Below are 15,837 nucleotides of genomic sequence, written 5' to 3' on the forward strand. Positions count from 1 at the left end.
TCGAATGAATACGAGAGAAAAAAACTATTTTTTTTCAGTTACGGAATTTGAAGCGGCAGCAGCGTATGATCAAGAACCGCGAGAGCGCCTGTATTTCCAGGGATGGGGGGCACATGATTATAGAAACTTTGGATACTATGGTTATAAAACTTTGGGTACTATGGTCATAAAACTTTGGGTACCAGTGTAAGGGGGGGTTTTTAATGCAACCATCTCGTAATCAGTGATTAAATGGCACTTAGAATTCGAATTTCGATCTGAAATTTTTCATGAGTAATCCTTGGTAGGTCTATTTTCCCTAAATCGAACAAAAAGTTGGAAAAGTAACGGCTGGCGGCTGGCAGCTCAGTCTTTAGCCGTTTTTTGCCTATTTTTAGGGCAAATTCATCATTAATTACGTAGGAATCAACTTTTAAAAACATATTTTGGGTTTAATTCATGGTAAATGATAGCTATAACAATTTTTTAAATTTCTAGTACCAGCTGCTAAACGGCTAGAATCGGCTGAAAACGGCTGGGAGCTGCCAAGAGTATGAAGGGTAGATATGGCTTGTGACGTATCTAGGGGTAGGTTTTTATGGTTGCTGAGCTCAAAAATACTACCAAAAATAGTGGCCGCCCATCCATATGGCAGCTGGGTAACAGCTGCAGCTCAGCTGGGAGCGGCCAAGAGTAGAATGAGTAGATAGGGCTCGTGACGTGTCTAGGGTTAGGTTTTTATGGGTGCTGGAAGCGGCCAAGAGTAGAATGAGTAGATAGAGCTTGTGACGTGTCTAGGGTTAGGTTTTTATGGGTGCTGAGCTCAAAAATACTACCAAAAATAGTGGCGGCCCATCCATATGGCAGCTGGGTAACAGCTGCAGCTCAGCTGAAAGCGGCCAAGAATAGAATGAGTACGTAGGGCTTGTCACGTGTCTAGGGGTAGGTTTTTATGGGTGCTGAGCTCAAAAATGCTACCAAAATTAGTAATTGCCTTCCATATGGCAGCTGGGTAACAGCTGCAGCTCAGCTGGGAGCGGCCAAGAGTAGAATGAGTAGATAGGGATTGTGATGTGTCTAGGGGTAGGTTTTTATGCGTGCTAAGCTCAAAAAAAAACTACCAAAAATAGAGGCGGCCCATCCATATGGCAGCCGGGTAACAGCTGCAGCTCAGCTGGGAGTGGCCAAGGGTAGAATGAGAAGATAGGGCTTGTGATGTGTCTAGGGGTAGGTTTTTATGAATGCTGAGCTCAAATTTACTACCAAAAATAGTGGTGGTCCATCCATATGGTTGCTGGGTAACAGGGGTAGGTCTGAGCTCAAAAATACTACCAAAAATAGTGGCGGCCCATCCATATTGCAGCTTTGTAACAGCTGTTGCTCAGCTGGAAGCAGCCAAGGGTAAAATGGGTACATAGGGCTTGTGACGTGTCAAGGGGTAGGTTTAAATGGGTGCTAAGCTCTAAAAAAAACACCAAAAATAGTGGATGCCCATCTATATGGTTGCTGGGTAACAGCTGCAGCTGTGCAGTAAGCTGTTGTTTAAGCTATAAGCACTTTTTGGGACTATTGAAGGATAACCAAATATTGAATATTTCAGTATTGATTTAGTTGTTAAACAGCTGAAATTGGCTGAGAACAGTTACCAACAGATAAAGGTAAAATTTAAAGACAAAGCTTGTGATGTGTTGGGTAAATTTTTATAGGTGCCAAGCTTATTAATACTCCCCAAAAATAGAAAGGCCCATCCATATGGCATCAAGGTAACGGCTGCTGCTCAGCTGTAGCTGTTACCCAGCGGCCATATGGATGGGCCCCAACTATTATTGGTAGTGTTTTTGAGCTCAACACCCCCATAAAAAGTTAAAAATCTACCCCTAGAAATGTCACATGCTATATCTACAACATATACTTTTGGCTGTTGATAACTGTTTTCAGACGTTATTGGTAGTTTTCAGTGAAATCTAGAAATTAAAAAACTGTTACTAGTAATATGTCCATGAAATGAAGTTATAATGTTAATTGGGAGAAGTTTAATTCTACTGAAATAATAAATTTTGTGATATTCTTCACACGTCACAAGCCCTATGTACTCATTTTACTCTTGGCTGCTCCCAGCTGAGCTGCAGCTGTTACCAAGCTGCAATATGGATGGGCCGCCACTATTTTTGGTAGTATTTTTGAGCTCAGACCTACCCCTGTTACCCAGCAACCATATGGATGGACCACCACTATTTTTGGTTGTAATTTTGAGCTCAGCATTCATAAAAACCTACCCCTAGACACATCACAAGCCCTATCTTCTCATTCTACTCTTTGCCACTCCCAGCTGAGCTACAGCTGTTACCCAGCTGCCATATGGATTGGCCGCCACTATTTTTGGTAGTATTTTTGTGGTCAGCACCCATAAAAACCTACCTCTAGACACGTCACACGCCCTATGTACTCATTCTACTCTTGGCCACTCCCAGCTGAGCTGCAGCTGTTACCCAGCTGCCATATGGATGAGCCGCCACTATTTTTGGTAGTATTTTTGAGTTCAGCACCCATAAAAACCTACCCCTAGACAAGTCACAAGCCCTTTGTACTCATTCTACTCTTGTCCGCTCCCAGCTAAGCTGCAGCTGTTACCCAGCTGCCATATGTATGGGCTGCCATTATTTTTGGTAGTATTTTTGAGCTCAGCACCCATAAAAACCTACCACTAGACACGTCACAAGCCTTATCTACTTATTCTACTCTTGGCCGCTCCCAGCTGAGCTGCAGCTGTTACCCAGCTGCCATATGGATGGGCAGCTGGTACTAGAAATTTAAAAAATGGTTATTGCTATCATTTAAAATGAATAAAACCAAAAATAAGTTTTTAAAAGTTGATTCCTACGTAATTAATGATGAATTTGCCCTGAAAATAGGCAAAAAACGGCTAAACGGCTGAGCTGCCAGCCGCCAGCCGCTACTTTTCCAACTTTTTGTTCGATTTAGGGAAAATAGACCTACCAAGGATTACTCATGCAAAATTTCAGATCGAAATTCGAATTCTAAGTACCATTTAATCACTGATTACGAGATGGTTGCATTAAACCCCCCCCCCCCCCCCCCTTTATAGTCCAATAGAGGGCAATTGAATTAATTTAACCACTTTATTGTATTCTACAGAAGACGTAATTTTTGTATCATCATTGGGAATTACATCTATTTTTACGGTTATTGTCTTATCCTTCTAGATTCTTGGGAAGTATATCAAGAGGGGGAGAGTTTTGACACTTTTGCGTAAACCTGGTATATAGGCTTTATCTTTGGACTGAAAGGATAGGTTATTAATGATACAATCATTCTTATATGATGAATTTTCCCAAGTTTTAAGATTTTTTGGATAGGCCTCAAGCTTCCGGAGCTCCAGGCTTCTAGGCGGTCTCTGTACAGGTAAAAGTTAAAAATCAAATGTTTTTTTTTTAAGAGTTAGAGGTCAACTTATAAAACAAAATATGCATCTTTTTTAATATTATTCACATATTTGCAGAAAAAAAACATACATATTTTGTTTCATAAGCTGACATCTAACTCTTTAATTAAAATTGTTTTTTTATTTGTTACCTGTACACACACAACCTGGAGGCCTATCCAAAAAAATCTTAAATCTTGGGAAAATTCATCATATAAGAATGATTTAATCATTAATAACCTATCCTCTCAGTCCAAAGATAAAGCCTATATACCAGGTTTACGCAAATGTGTCAAAACTTCCCCCCCCCCCCTTTATTGTCCATTGTTCTGTCCCTTAAGATCTCTAAGGAAATCCCAGGGATATGATATTGGGTAATGAATTAAAATGCATCCCCAGTGGTGATAAACAAGATTACCTCTTCTGTAGATTTATATTATTGGTTGTGTTATGTTAAGTAACTCTGCTAGTTTTGTACTAACCAATCAAAATTTAGTACCCAAATTTTGAGCCCACCATTTTAGATAACAAGGTTATAAAACTTTAGGTACCAGTGTAATTTAATGTCCCCTTCCTTGGGGCATCAATTCCTTTTCATCCTTTATTGCCATATCCCCCGAATCTGCAGAAAGACAGGGATCTAAAGGGATAAGACAATGGCCGATAAATTGATGTACATCCCCAATGATGAAACACAAAATATTCTCCATTCCATAGTTTAAATTAGTGGTTAAAACGTTTGAACACTTTACTAACTTATTAAAACAACCAATTAAAATTTACTAAGGCCCCCAAAGTTGTTAAGCCAACTGATAAGAAAATGTTATTATAAAACTTTGGGGACTAGTGTAATAAATATCCCATTGTCCCCTCTCTCTCTCTGATAGAAAGAAGAAGAAGGAATATGTGACATCTCTAGAGGAACAGCTCAAACTTCTGGCAGAGGTTAGTTCATACACTTATGGACAGATAGATGGACATACTGACATATATACAAACACTGTCTGTCTATAACTTTCTTTATGTCTGTTTGTTTACCTATCAGTCTGTCTGTTTGTTTGTGTGTATGTATGTCTGTCTGTCTAGCTGTCTGTATATCTGTCTTTTAATCTACCCACTAGATTATATTAGATGTAATTTTCAGTTTCCTTAAATGTAAGAAGAATGCAGTAATATGTATTCACACATTGTTTTCATACAGGCCATATATCTAGGAAAACAACCTGCTACGTCTGGAGAATGACAGATTACAAGAACGAGTGTCACAACTAGAGGCGGGGAAATATTCGTGGCCAACAAATATTGGAAACAGGTTAGTTCCCAATGGTTATGAACAAAATTAACCCTTTTTTAATAAGAGTGTTAGCAGGTCTGTATCCAATATCAGATAGAGGGGACAATGGGCTATTAATTACACTAGTTCCCAAATGTTTTCCTATTCGTTAGCTTGACAACTTCATTGAATTTTTATTGGTTGGTTCATATAGGTTATTTTGTGTATCATCATCGGGGATGTACATTGTACATCAATTTATTGGCCATTGTCTTATCCCTTTAGAATTAGATCCCAGAGTTTAATATTTTTAATATTTATACATATAGCATTGTATTATAGACAGATTTCCGCGGACATTATACCGATATTATTACTGAGAACCGGTTTTAATCCAGCGGATATATTTCAGTACATTGCACGCCAAGAAAGCCACGGCCCTGTTTGGTATTCTCTTCCTTGTGGGACTTAACTTTAGTAACCTCAGGTATTTTAATGTCAGCCATTTTGTCATGTGATCAAAAATCAGCCAGACAACCTCGGGTATTTTACATTGATTGATAGATTGATCACACCCCACCCGAAGGCTTTTAGGTTAGAAAAAAAACCTTAGAAACGGTTTATACAGGATATACTGGGACCTTATGGTGAGTTCAGAACATGCTTTCCCTAAATTGAATTAGTACCTTCCCATAGTAAAAAATTTTAAAATTACTTTTGGGGATCAAATTTCAGTTTTATTTTTAGAGTTTCTTCACCAAACCTCCTTGATCGTCTGAATTGGCTCATGTTCATCATGCAAATTCATTACAGTAGAATTGACAGATATTAAAGCTTTCTAAAAATGTCTCTAACATTTTTCTAGCTCTAATACTTTTTGAGATATCTTATTCCAAAGTATTGCTGTAAAATCATCTTTTACACAGCAATTAATTGATTGATTGATTGAGGAATTCATTGATGGATTCATATAGATTCATTAATTGATTGATTGAATAATTGATTGATTGATCAATAAATAGATTGATTGGTCGATAAATTGTTTGAATAGTTGATTTATTGATAAATTGGTTGATTGATTAATTGATTGATTGGATGATTGATTGATTGATCAATCAGTAAACTGATTGATCAATAAATTGTTTGAATAGTTGATTTATTGATTGATTGATAAATTGGTTGATTAGTTGATTTATTTATTGATAGATGAATTGGTTGAATGGTTGATTTATTGATTGATGAATTGATCGATGGATAGATTGATTGATAGATTGATCCATCACTAAATTTATCAATCGATAAATTGATTGATAAATATTTTAATTGATTGATTGATATTTAGTTCACTGAACACAAGCCCTGACCTTGGTGGTGTTGGAGGGGAGGGGAACAGTCTTATTCATGAGAAACAGGCAGCTGGCAGATCTCTCTTATGGCAGGTATAGAAAACATTACAGACATACAGATGTACAGGCAAATGGACAGGCAAATGGACAAACACAGAGCGACAGACATATTGACAGATATACAGACAGGCAGATAGACATACAAACAGTCAGACAGACAGAAACAGTCTGACAATCTGATAGTATAGATAGACAGATAGATAAAGATAGATAAATATACAGATTAATATTCAGATAGATAGATAGACATACATTTTCATCCTTGTTATTTTTTCAGGCTGATTATGATTATTTGTCAGATTTAGAAAATCTTGCAACAAATTTAACCTCAGCAGAAGAGAAAGGTTCAGCCATGTGTCCCATGTCTTTTAATAAGACTGAATCAATAAGGTATTTATCTGTCTGTCTGTCTATGAATGTATGTCTGTTTGTCTGTTTGTCTGTCTGTCTGTCAAACTTAACCTCAGAAGAGAAAGGTTCAGCCATGTGTACCATGTCTTTTAATAAGACTGAATCAATAAGGTATTTGTCTGTCTGTCTGTTTATGACTGTCTGTCTGTCAAATTTAACCTCAGAAGAGAAAGGTTCTGCCATGTGTCCCATGTCTTTTAATAAGACTGAATCAATTAAGTATTTATCTGTCTGTCTGTCTATGAATGTATGTCTGTTTGTCTGTCCGTCTGTCTGTTTGTTTGTCTATCTGTTTAATTTAACCTCAGAAGAGAAAGGTTCCGCCATGTGTCCTATGTCTTTAATAAGACTGAATCAATAAGGTATTTATTTGTCTGTCTGTCTATGAATGTTTGTCTGTCTGTCTGTCAAATTTAACCTCAGAAGAGAAAGGTTCCGCCATGTGCCCCATGTCTTCTTATAAGACTGAATCAATAAGGTATTTGTCTGTCTGTCTGTATGTCTGTCTATGAATGTATGTCTGTCTGTCTGTCTGTCAAACTTAACCTCAGAAGAGAAAGGTTCCGCCATGTGCCCCATGTCTTTTAATAAGACTGAATCAATTAGGTATTTATTTGTCTGTCTGTCTATGAATGTTTGTCTGTCTGTCTGTCAAATTTAACCTCAGAAGAGAAAGGTTCCGCCATGTGCCCCATGTCTTCTTATAAGACTGAATCTGTCTGTCTTTGAACAACTGCCTTGCCTTTCAATTCAATTTCATAAAGAAATCAGGTGTGTATATTATGCACAAGATTTATTTTTTTCCCCTGCTGCAAAATATTTCATAGGAGGGGAAAAAATAGAAATAATGTTTACAGGACTTTTTATTTCTTTTTATTTCCTTCTCCTACAAATTTTTTATTCCCCCCCCCCCCTTTTTAGTAGGGGATCCCATGCAGAATATACACCCCTGCAAGAAATTGTTTTTGTGGGGGGGTATTTTATTTTCTTATATATCATGTTATTAAATATATACAAAATTCTTAACTGCTAGAAATTTCCTTTTTAAGTTGGAAGGATTATTATGTCTGATTGTTGATTATTTATAGCATAGTATTATAGACATCTTTCCGCGGATATTAAAATTAAAAGTAGTTATGATAAAACCATTTTTGTTAGCCATAGGAGCCGAAGGCCCTTGCTAACAAAACTGGTATTTATTTTGTTTTGATTTTTCGTGAATAATTGTCTGTATTACGATGCTATAAATGATTTTCAGTATTTCTTAGACCCGGTTCTAATCCATCGGACATTGAACGGTTTCGATGCCTTATTGGAAATCTACTAAAGCCGCAACTAACAAAAGCTTACCGCGTCAAACACACATAAAATTTCCTAATTCATGGTCCATTTTTAAGGGCAAAAATATTATAGACGGGGTAGTCTGACACAAATTTAACAATTTAACAAATGAAACTGGATGCAAAACTTTGCTTTCCATAACTTGTTTCGCCATCGTTTTGAATATCGTTAAAAAACGGTTTTAAAAATAATACCTACCCCACCTTATTTCTTATTATTCTATTTTCAGACTGGACAACGAGCTGCGAGGATTATTTGCTGCTCAACATGACGAAGGCAAAGAATAATAAAACAAATATTTTCCAGTTTGGCTTCGAAACCCATAAGTATCTGCTGGATTAGAACCGGTTGTAAGTCGACATACTTAAATTTCATGTACAGCATTATATTAGAGACTATTTTCCACGAATGTCAAAAATTTATAAAAACTTCTCAAAAGGGATAGTTCTATGAAGTGTATTTAAAGAGTTAAGGTACTTAGAGTAGTGAACTTTTATATGTCTTAGTAGAATATATTAGGCATTGGATAGATATGATTATATGTTAAAGAATTTTTAACATTGACCAGACCAAACTTTTTTTATTTGACAATATCGAAAAAAGTTAAAGAGATTTGCCACATAAATTTCATGAGAATGGTCTATTTTTTTTCCAAATATGTATAGCCAAAACACCAATTTTAGATAATCTTTTTCCACATATTTCACAAGAGTTATAAAAAAATTGAACAGAGGTTCCCCTTGGGACAAGTTACTTAAAAAACATAAAAAATAACGTCCGGTTCACTATAGAACAAGGTTTCTATAGATTCTTTTTAAAAAAAATAAAGAAAACCGTCCGGTTTACTTACAATATACACATTATCTCACGCGGAAATACCAACTAACCATACAACATATATATATATAAAAAGACCATTCTCATGTAATTTATGTTGCAAATCACTAACTCTTTTAGATATTGTCAAATAAAAAAAGTTTGGTCAGGTCAATGTTAAAATTCTTTATCACAATCATATCTATCAAATATATTCTACTAAGACATATAAAAAGATCACTACTCTAAGTACCATACTGAATATTTTATTGGTCATTCTTTGTTGTTATGTGTATTTTGTTGTATAAAAAGTTTAAAGTTCTATTAACTAGTAAATGCTATCTAAAGTTGTATTTATGACAAAAAAGTTTTTGCCATATATAACACGCAACGAAGTTGAAAATAAAAAAACTCATTTTTTAAGGAAAATCTCTGGTAAAATCTTTTAATTTTAATCAATAACTTTATATTATGCACTACTACGTTATTTAAAATAGAAAAAACTTACAGTTCACTATTTTTTTTTTAAATGCACTTCGTGAAACTATCCCTTTAGGTTAAAAAATGAAATAGTCTAAAACCATCCGATTTCCTATATTTTTGTAAACTTCCAATAAAATGTAAAACTTTCAGTGGTTAGCCCTGAGATGTTGCTTTAAAAAAATTCAATTATATACTTCTACATTTTTATATTCGTAGAAAACTGGATATAAGACGATGCTAGACATAATTTTTTCGTATGGATGAGAACCATGAGAACCGGTTCTAATCCAACGGATATTAATAGGTTTTGAATGATTATGTGAAACTCGATTATTATTCTTTGATCTAAGGAAAAAAGCAAATAGAAAAAAATCGCCGAATTCCCGCCACCAAAAATCCTCCAAAATTGAGTAAGAAGAAGAAAAAGAAGACGACTAAACCATTGTTGGGAATTAACAAGCGCCACAATATAAAGCCCAATATGATAGGTAGGATATTAATCAGGGATCTAAAGGGATAAGACAATGGCCTATAAATTGATGTACATCCCCAATAATTATACACGAAACATCTTCTTCTGTAGATTATAACTAGTAGTTGAAACGTTTGAACACTCAATTTAACAACCAATTAAAATTCAACAAGTCCCCAAAGATGTTAACCTACCAAATAAGAAAAAACGTTATTATGAAACTTTGGGGACTAGTGTAATAAGCAGCCCATTGTCCCCTCTGTTGTTTTCAGTGGTTTTCATTTTACTCATTTACTTACCCCTCCCACATATTGTTGGCCAAGGCGAGGGAAAATGGAGAGAAAGAAAAGTTTTTAATACTCCTTAGTTTTTCACCCCCCCCCCCCCCCCTACGTGGTTGGAAGGCTGTTTTCCGGCGCTGGCAAAAAAAATGCTACTTTGTTTTCTTTCCATGATATGGAAAGGAGATATTAAATCTTATTGTATCATAGACAGTTTCCTAAAAAGTTTTTTTTTTTTTTTATTAAGGTTCAGTGTATTCCATGTTGGTGGAGGACGGTGGATACCAATATGGCGGCGGCTCCCGCCGTCAGGTCGCAGCCGCAGCAGCCGCCGCAAATGGCCACCATCGGCAGCAGAGCATCAGCTTGTATGACTCATCCCCGCACCGTCACACATTCTCTTCTCTGTTCGAGGTTGGTTTTCCCGCCAAATTTCTCAGTTTTCCCGCCAAATTTTTTAGTTTTCCCGCCAAATATTTCAAATCATATAAGTACTGAAATGTTTAATGTTATAGGTTATTTTTTTTTTTATGAGTAAGTCTGGGTATGGTTTTAGGCTTTTTTTGTGCCATTCCATATTATATATATATATACCTTTGAATATAGAATCCCTAGATGCTAGGGGCGCAACCGCCATTTCCTAATGATAAAGTAACAGGATGTCTGTACCAAAAGATCTCACAAACCACTGAACAGTTCTGGTTCAACTTTTCTAGGGTAGTTTCTCATAGGTTCCAGAAAGGTTTATAACTATTTTTGAGGAGGGTATCACCACCCTCCCAAGCGAATTCGCCCCTAGAAAAAAATATTATTACTCTGTAAACCGATCTGAAATTTTTCATGAGTAATTCTTGGTAGGTGTATTTTCCCTAAATCGAACAAAAAGTTGGAAAAGTAACGGCTGGCGGCTCAGCCGTTCTTTGCCTATTTTCAGGGCAAATTCATCAACCGTTTGATTGTGTTTTTGAGTGACAAAAGTATTATGTGGAGATAGGTTTCGTGACGACTAATTTGCTCTTAAGATAGCCCAAAAATGGCAATACGGCTGTGCCGACAGCCGTTAGCCGTTACTTTTCCAAATTTTGGTTCGATTGAGGGAAAATAGACCTACCAAGGATTATTCATGCAAAATTTCAGATCGAAATTCGAATTCTAAGTGCCATTTAATCATTGATTACGACATGGTTGCATTAATCCCCCCTTTAACAAACTAACTAATCAAAACTTAACCAAGGTAACTTAAGTTTTAATAGGTATCCTCTTTCTAGGACATAGAACGCCGTCATGATACTTTCTATGTGGTTTCATTCAGTGGAGATCATTTGCTGGTACCCGCCACTAACCACAGCAAGGTAAGTAACGTATCCGCTGGATTAGAACCAGTTCTCACTCATACTATCCGCGGAAAGCTGTCTATAATACCTGCCACTATACTAACCACAGCAAGGTCAGTAACATATCCGCTGGATTAGAACCGGTTCTCAGTCATACTATCCGCGGAAAGCTGTCTATAATACCTGCCACTATACTAACCATACTAGGTAAGTTAAGTAACATATCCGCTGGATTAGAACCGGTTCTCAGTCATACTATAAGCGGAGAGCTGTCTATAATACCTGCCACTATACTAACCATACTAGGTAAGTTAGGTAACATATCCGCTGGATTAGAACCGGTTTTCAATCATACTATCCGAGGTCCTAATTAAAAAAAAAATAAGTAAAATTTATGTGAACTAACTTCCCCATCACCCAAGAAAATAGCCTAAAACCACCACAGGACCAGTAGGTATATTCTTTAAAGAGTAGAATCCAATCGGTTCAGTGGTTACCGAGATCTTAAGGGACGGATAGACAGACGGACAGACATCAAGCTACTTTGTATTATAGATACAAAACTCAGGGATTTGAAGGGATAAGACAATGGCCGATAAATAAATGTACATTTCATTGCTGGTACCAGTTAAATTAAAGGTTTTAAGCCAACGAATATGAAAACATTGGGTACCTACCTGTGTTCTAACAATTCATGATCCCCTCCCATCCTGGCAAATCCTAAGAGTTTCGTTTTTTTTCGCGTATTTTAAGTCCAACTGTTCTTAATAATAACCAAATTTATATATATGTATTTTAAATGGCCATAACCAAGAACAGTTTGACCTAACAAGCGCATTTGACTTGCACACAACTATACAGAAAATGCAAAAAGAATTATCACTTTTTAAAAGCGAAGCTTTTCTATAATCAGAGTTGGTCCGTCAGTCTGTAACAGTTACCTCTTTTCGTTAATTAGGCATGTTAGAATTGTCTTATTGATTTTAAACTTTGCATGGTGATTTCTGAAGTAGTTAGGTACGATTTAGAAATCGTAGCAACTACATAATCATTACCGGAATGTCCGTACATCCATTTTAAACTTTTTTTTTATTTTTAACTTTTTTAACATAAAATTTTAATGTGATATGATTATTTCTTTAATCTTATTTTTGTAAAACTAATTCCTAGGACAACAAATTATAATGTTATAAGCGAAGCATCTCTATAATTAAGTCCTATAAATGTAAGTATGTTTCAACTTATCATATTCTGATTATTCAGTTCTGACACTCTAAAAGTGTTAATGTTCGTTTGTCCTACCATTGTTTATTTGGATGTTGTCATCCTGTTTTTTTATTTCAGGTTGCGCGCCCAAGAATGAGTTTGTTATTGCCAGCCATCACCCTTGCCTTAAATGGTAAGTTAGCCAGACCTTACAGTCAGAGGCAAACGGACGTCTTTGGGGGACTTAATAAGCATTCAATGGGCTATCCATGTCCGTTGAAATCACTAAAAAAGCTTGTTTATTTTTTTTTCTTCAGAAAATGACCTTTTCTGGCGCGGGGCGTACTCGGTTTTTGCTTTTTTATACTAACTTTTTTAATTTTATACAATAAATTCTATAAAAAAGTGAAATTTCTCGTACTTTGAAAAAAGGGGGGGGGGCGAAAGTGACACTTTTTGAAACCAAAACTAAAAGTCAAAGGAACTCAACTAAAAAAAGAGTTACAGGTCTGACATTTTGTATGGCAGTTGCTTTATAGGGGTACAATATGGAACTGTGAAGAAACGGTGTCGCAACCGCCGAAAACCGCCGAGAAAAGGAAAAAAAAATTTCGGCGGGAAACGGCGGTTGCGCCGCCGTTTCTTCACAGTTCCATATTTTACCCCTATAAAGCAACTGCCATGCAAAATCTCAGACCTGTAACTCTTTTTTTAGTTGAGTTCCTTTGTTGACTTTTAGTTTTGGTTTCAAAAAGTGTCACTTTCGCCCCCCCCCCCCTAGTTAATTTTTTTTGTAGAAAAATTGCCTGACCTTCATAAATTTTTTTGTGCATGCTCTTTATTACATTTAGCAACTTTAACCTTTAGGGCATGCTGTAATTAAATCAATATGTCATAGGTTTTTGGAAGCTTGAAAATCGACCACCGACTTCGCCTTGAGACGGTGCGGAGTCGGATAATTTTTTAGGTCTAATTTGAAAAACTTTCCAAAATCCTAGGATAAGGTCCACTTAGGACCTATTAGGATTTTCATTTAAGAATAATAATTTTTCTCGTATTCATTCAAATCCGGTGGATAGGAACCGGTTCTCATCCATACGAAAAAACTATGTCTAGCATCGTATTATATCCAGTTTTCTACGAATACAGTTTTTTTAGCCCCGTGGTGCTGAAGGCACCGGCTAAAAAAAATAGTTTTAAACTTATAATTGTACATTCTATATCTGCGGAAAACCGTTTATAATACGATACGAGAAATAACTATTTACCCTCTTTTTTTTCAAAAAAACGAAAAAAAACACCATAGCTGGATCTTTAAATCATTTTAGTGGTGAGCCAGATCGGGGTGCGCCGTATTTCAGCTAATCATAGCGCGGCATTTCATAAAATGCTGTGCTCTCATTGGTGGAAAGTTGGCTCACCCCGATCTGGCTCACCACTAAAATGATTTAAAGATCCAGCTCAGACTTCATTCCTCCCTTACCCTAATGATTCCTTTATTGAAGAGTCTAGAATTGGGGTTCCCCAAGGTAACAAATTAGGTTCTCTGATGTTTCCTTTATTTCAGAGTCCCAACTGGCCCCTGACAAAATTGCCATGATGAAGATTGATTGTGAAGTTATACACACTCAGCTTATTCAAGTTAAAGAGGTGAACACCAACATTTATTCATTACCATTGGCTACGCCCTCATAAGCCTCAGGGGGCACTTTAGATAGATGTCATTTCTGGGGTTGCTTTGTTTTGTCAGGGTTGATTTTCTTTGGGGATGTGGAAGAAAACCCAGAAAAAGTTAAAACCCTTCCTTTGACCTTTAAAAAACTTAAATATACATGTTAATCATATCAGCTATGCACTTTTCTACTGATAATTATATTTATTATTTCCCCATAGCCCCATCCCTGAAGATTCCTTAGTTTAAGTATACTATTTCAGGACTCTATACCATCCCACCTTGTGGCGAATATGAAAACAAACACAACAACCAATCACAGCTCAAGAAATACAGTCACCCCAACAACCAATCACAGCACAGCAACAAATGTTGGTACAAAACCTCCCCACCAAAGTAAGTTAACTGATGTGCCATAAAAATGCATAGGTAATTTGTTAAAAACTATGAAAATTTTTTTTTCTGATAAAATCCCCCCATGTCAATGAAGAAAATGAGATATTGATTATTAATTTCTGTCAATAGTAAGTGGGTGAGATTTAGTAATATTTTTGTTCCATTAAAAAAAAATCACCACCCTGAAGAGATATGTAGGCTTTGCCACTAAATTTTATTTACTTATTGCAGGACAAAGGTACACCAACAGCTCACAAGAGGCCGCCACCAGCGAAGACGACATCCAATATTTGGAAAGAAATGGCGCCAAAAAATTAAGGCGGGAAAATCCGGTAGAAACAGCTGAAAATAAAAATGGCGGCTAAATTGTTCATAATTCCTTTATTTTTGTATGATTGTTTAAAAATATATATTAGGGTTGGCAATCAGAATCCGCCTAATTTTTGGACCCTGAATCCGAATCCGCAATTGAAATTTTGGATTCTTATTGTTAAGTTTTATGACATTTGAAATGTGACAGAAAAAAAATAATTTAGGTATTAAGATAAAATGGTGTGTAGTATTCAAAGTTTTATTTTCACAGCAGCTTTTAATGTTTGCGTTAGGTTAGGTTAAGTAAGGGTTATAAAATGGCTGCTATAGGTGCTAGAATTTTTTCATATCCAAAAAGACCTTTTAAAATATTGATAGAATCCACCATCAAAAAACCCGCAATCCAAAAAAAAATCAAGAATCCGCAATCCACGGATTAATCCGCTTTTTTGGCGGATTTTTCTAGAAATCCGAATCTGCCCAAAAATTAGACGGATTGCCAACCCTAATACACAACCTAATGTATTCTAAGAATTAAAGGGAAAAGTAGGTTGCAGGTAAAATCCGTTTAAGTGTGTTTTAAGGCTTAAAAATAGTAGTAGAACGATAATATTCACGAAATATATGTATTTCTTACTGAAAAGAACTACCTATAGACAAAAAAAAATTTTAAGCTAACATTTTTATCGTTCTTCTACTGTTTTTCACTTTAAACTCACAACCTTTACGGATTTTACCCGCAACATACTTTTCCCTTTATAATATAGGCTTGGCGGTTGGACTGCTATTAGTCTGTAACTATAGTAAAAAAATACCTAATGTATTTTTTATGGCATTTAATCTAATTGGGGCATTTTTTTAATACTTTGGTCCCGGTTTTTGAAATATACAGTAAGTGGGGAGGGGGGGGGGGGAGTTTTGACACTTTTGCGTAAACATTGATTATAGGCTTTGTCTTAAGATTATTAGGGGGGAAAGTTTTCTTTTGGGGTGTAGTTTACCTCTTTTTAAAA

At 36.0% G+C, this 15,837-nt stretch overlaps 1 protein-coding gene across 8 annotated transcripts in view; it reads left to right on the forward strand.

Moving 5' to 3' along the window:
* Positions 1–15,374, forward strand: part of LOC145307475 (cyclic AMP-dependent transcription factor ATF-6 alpha-like) — a 43,997-nt gene extending 28,623 nt beyond the window's left edge. For 3 of the 8 annotated variants that reach the window (XM_080149924.1, XM_080149927.1, XM_080149928.1), the window contains exons 11-24: positions 39–98; positions 4,307–4,366; positions 4,636–4,733; positions 5,107–5,181; positions 6,037–6,133; positions 6,378–6,490; positions 8,082–8,128; positions 9,502–9,639; positions 10,152–10,318; positions 11,173–11,256; positions 12,583–12,637; positions 14,012–14,094; positions 14,380–14,512; positions 14,744–15,217. In XM_080149924.1, coding sequence (XP_080006050.1) covers positions 39–98; positions 4,307–4,366; positions 4,636–4,733; positions 5,107–5,181; positions 6,037–6,133; positions 6,378–6,490; positions 8,082–8,128; positions 9,502–9,639; positions 10,152–10,318; positions 11,173–11,256; positions 12,583–12,637; positions 14,012–14,094; positions 14,380–14,512; positions 14,744–14,877 — 1,344 coding nt within the window. In that variant the 3' untranslated portion in view covers positions 14,878–15,217. Of the gene's footprint in view, positions 1–38; positions 99–4,306; positions 4,367–4,635; positions 4,734–5,106; positions 5,182–6,036; positions 6,134–6,377; positions 6,491–7,071; positions 7,118–8,081; positions 8,129–9,501; positions 9,640–10,151; positions 10,319–11,172; positions 11,352–12,582; positions 12,638–14,011; positions 14,095–14,379; positions 14,546–14,743; positions 15,218–15,315; positions 15,335–15,356 lie in introns of those variants that run through there. The other 5 variants (XR_013875488.1, XR_013875487.1, XM_080149926.1 and 2 more) reach the window with 5 other exon arrangements.
* Positions 15,375–15,837: the final 463 nt, after the last annotated feature.

Source organism: Acartia tonsa, chromosome 15, assembly GCF_053477335.1.
Source record: "Acartia tonsa isolate MP-2025a chromosome 15, ASM5347733v1, whole genome shotgun sequence".
Lineage (NCBI taxonomy): Eukaryota > Metazoa > Arthropoda > Copepoda > Calanoida > Acartiidae > Acartia > Acartia tonsa.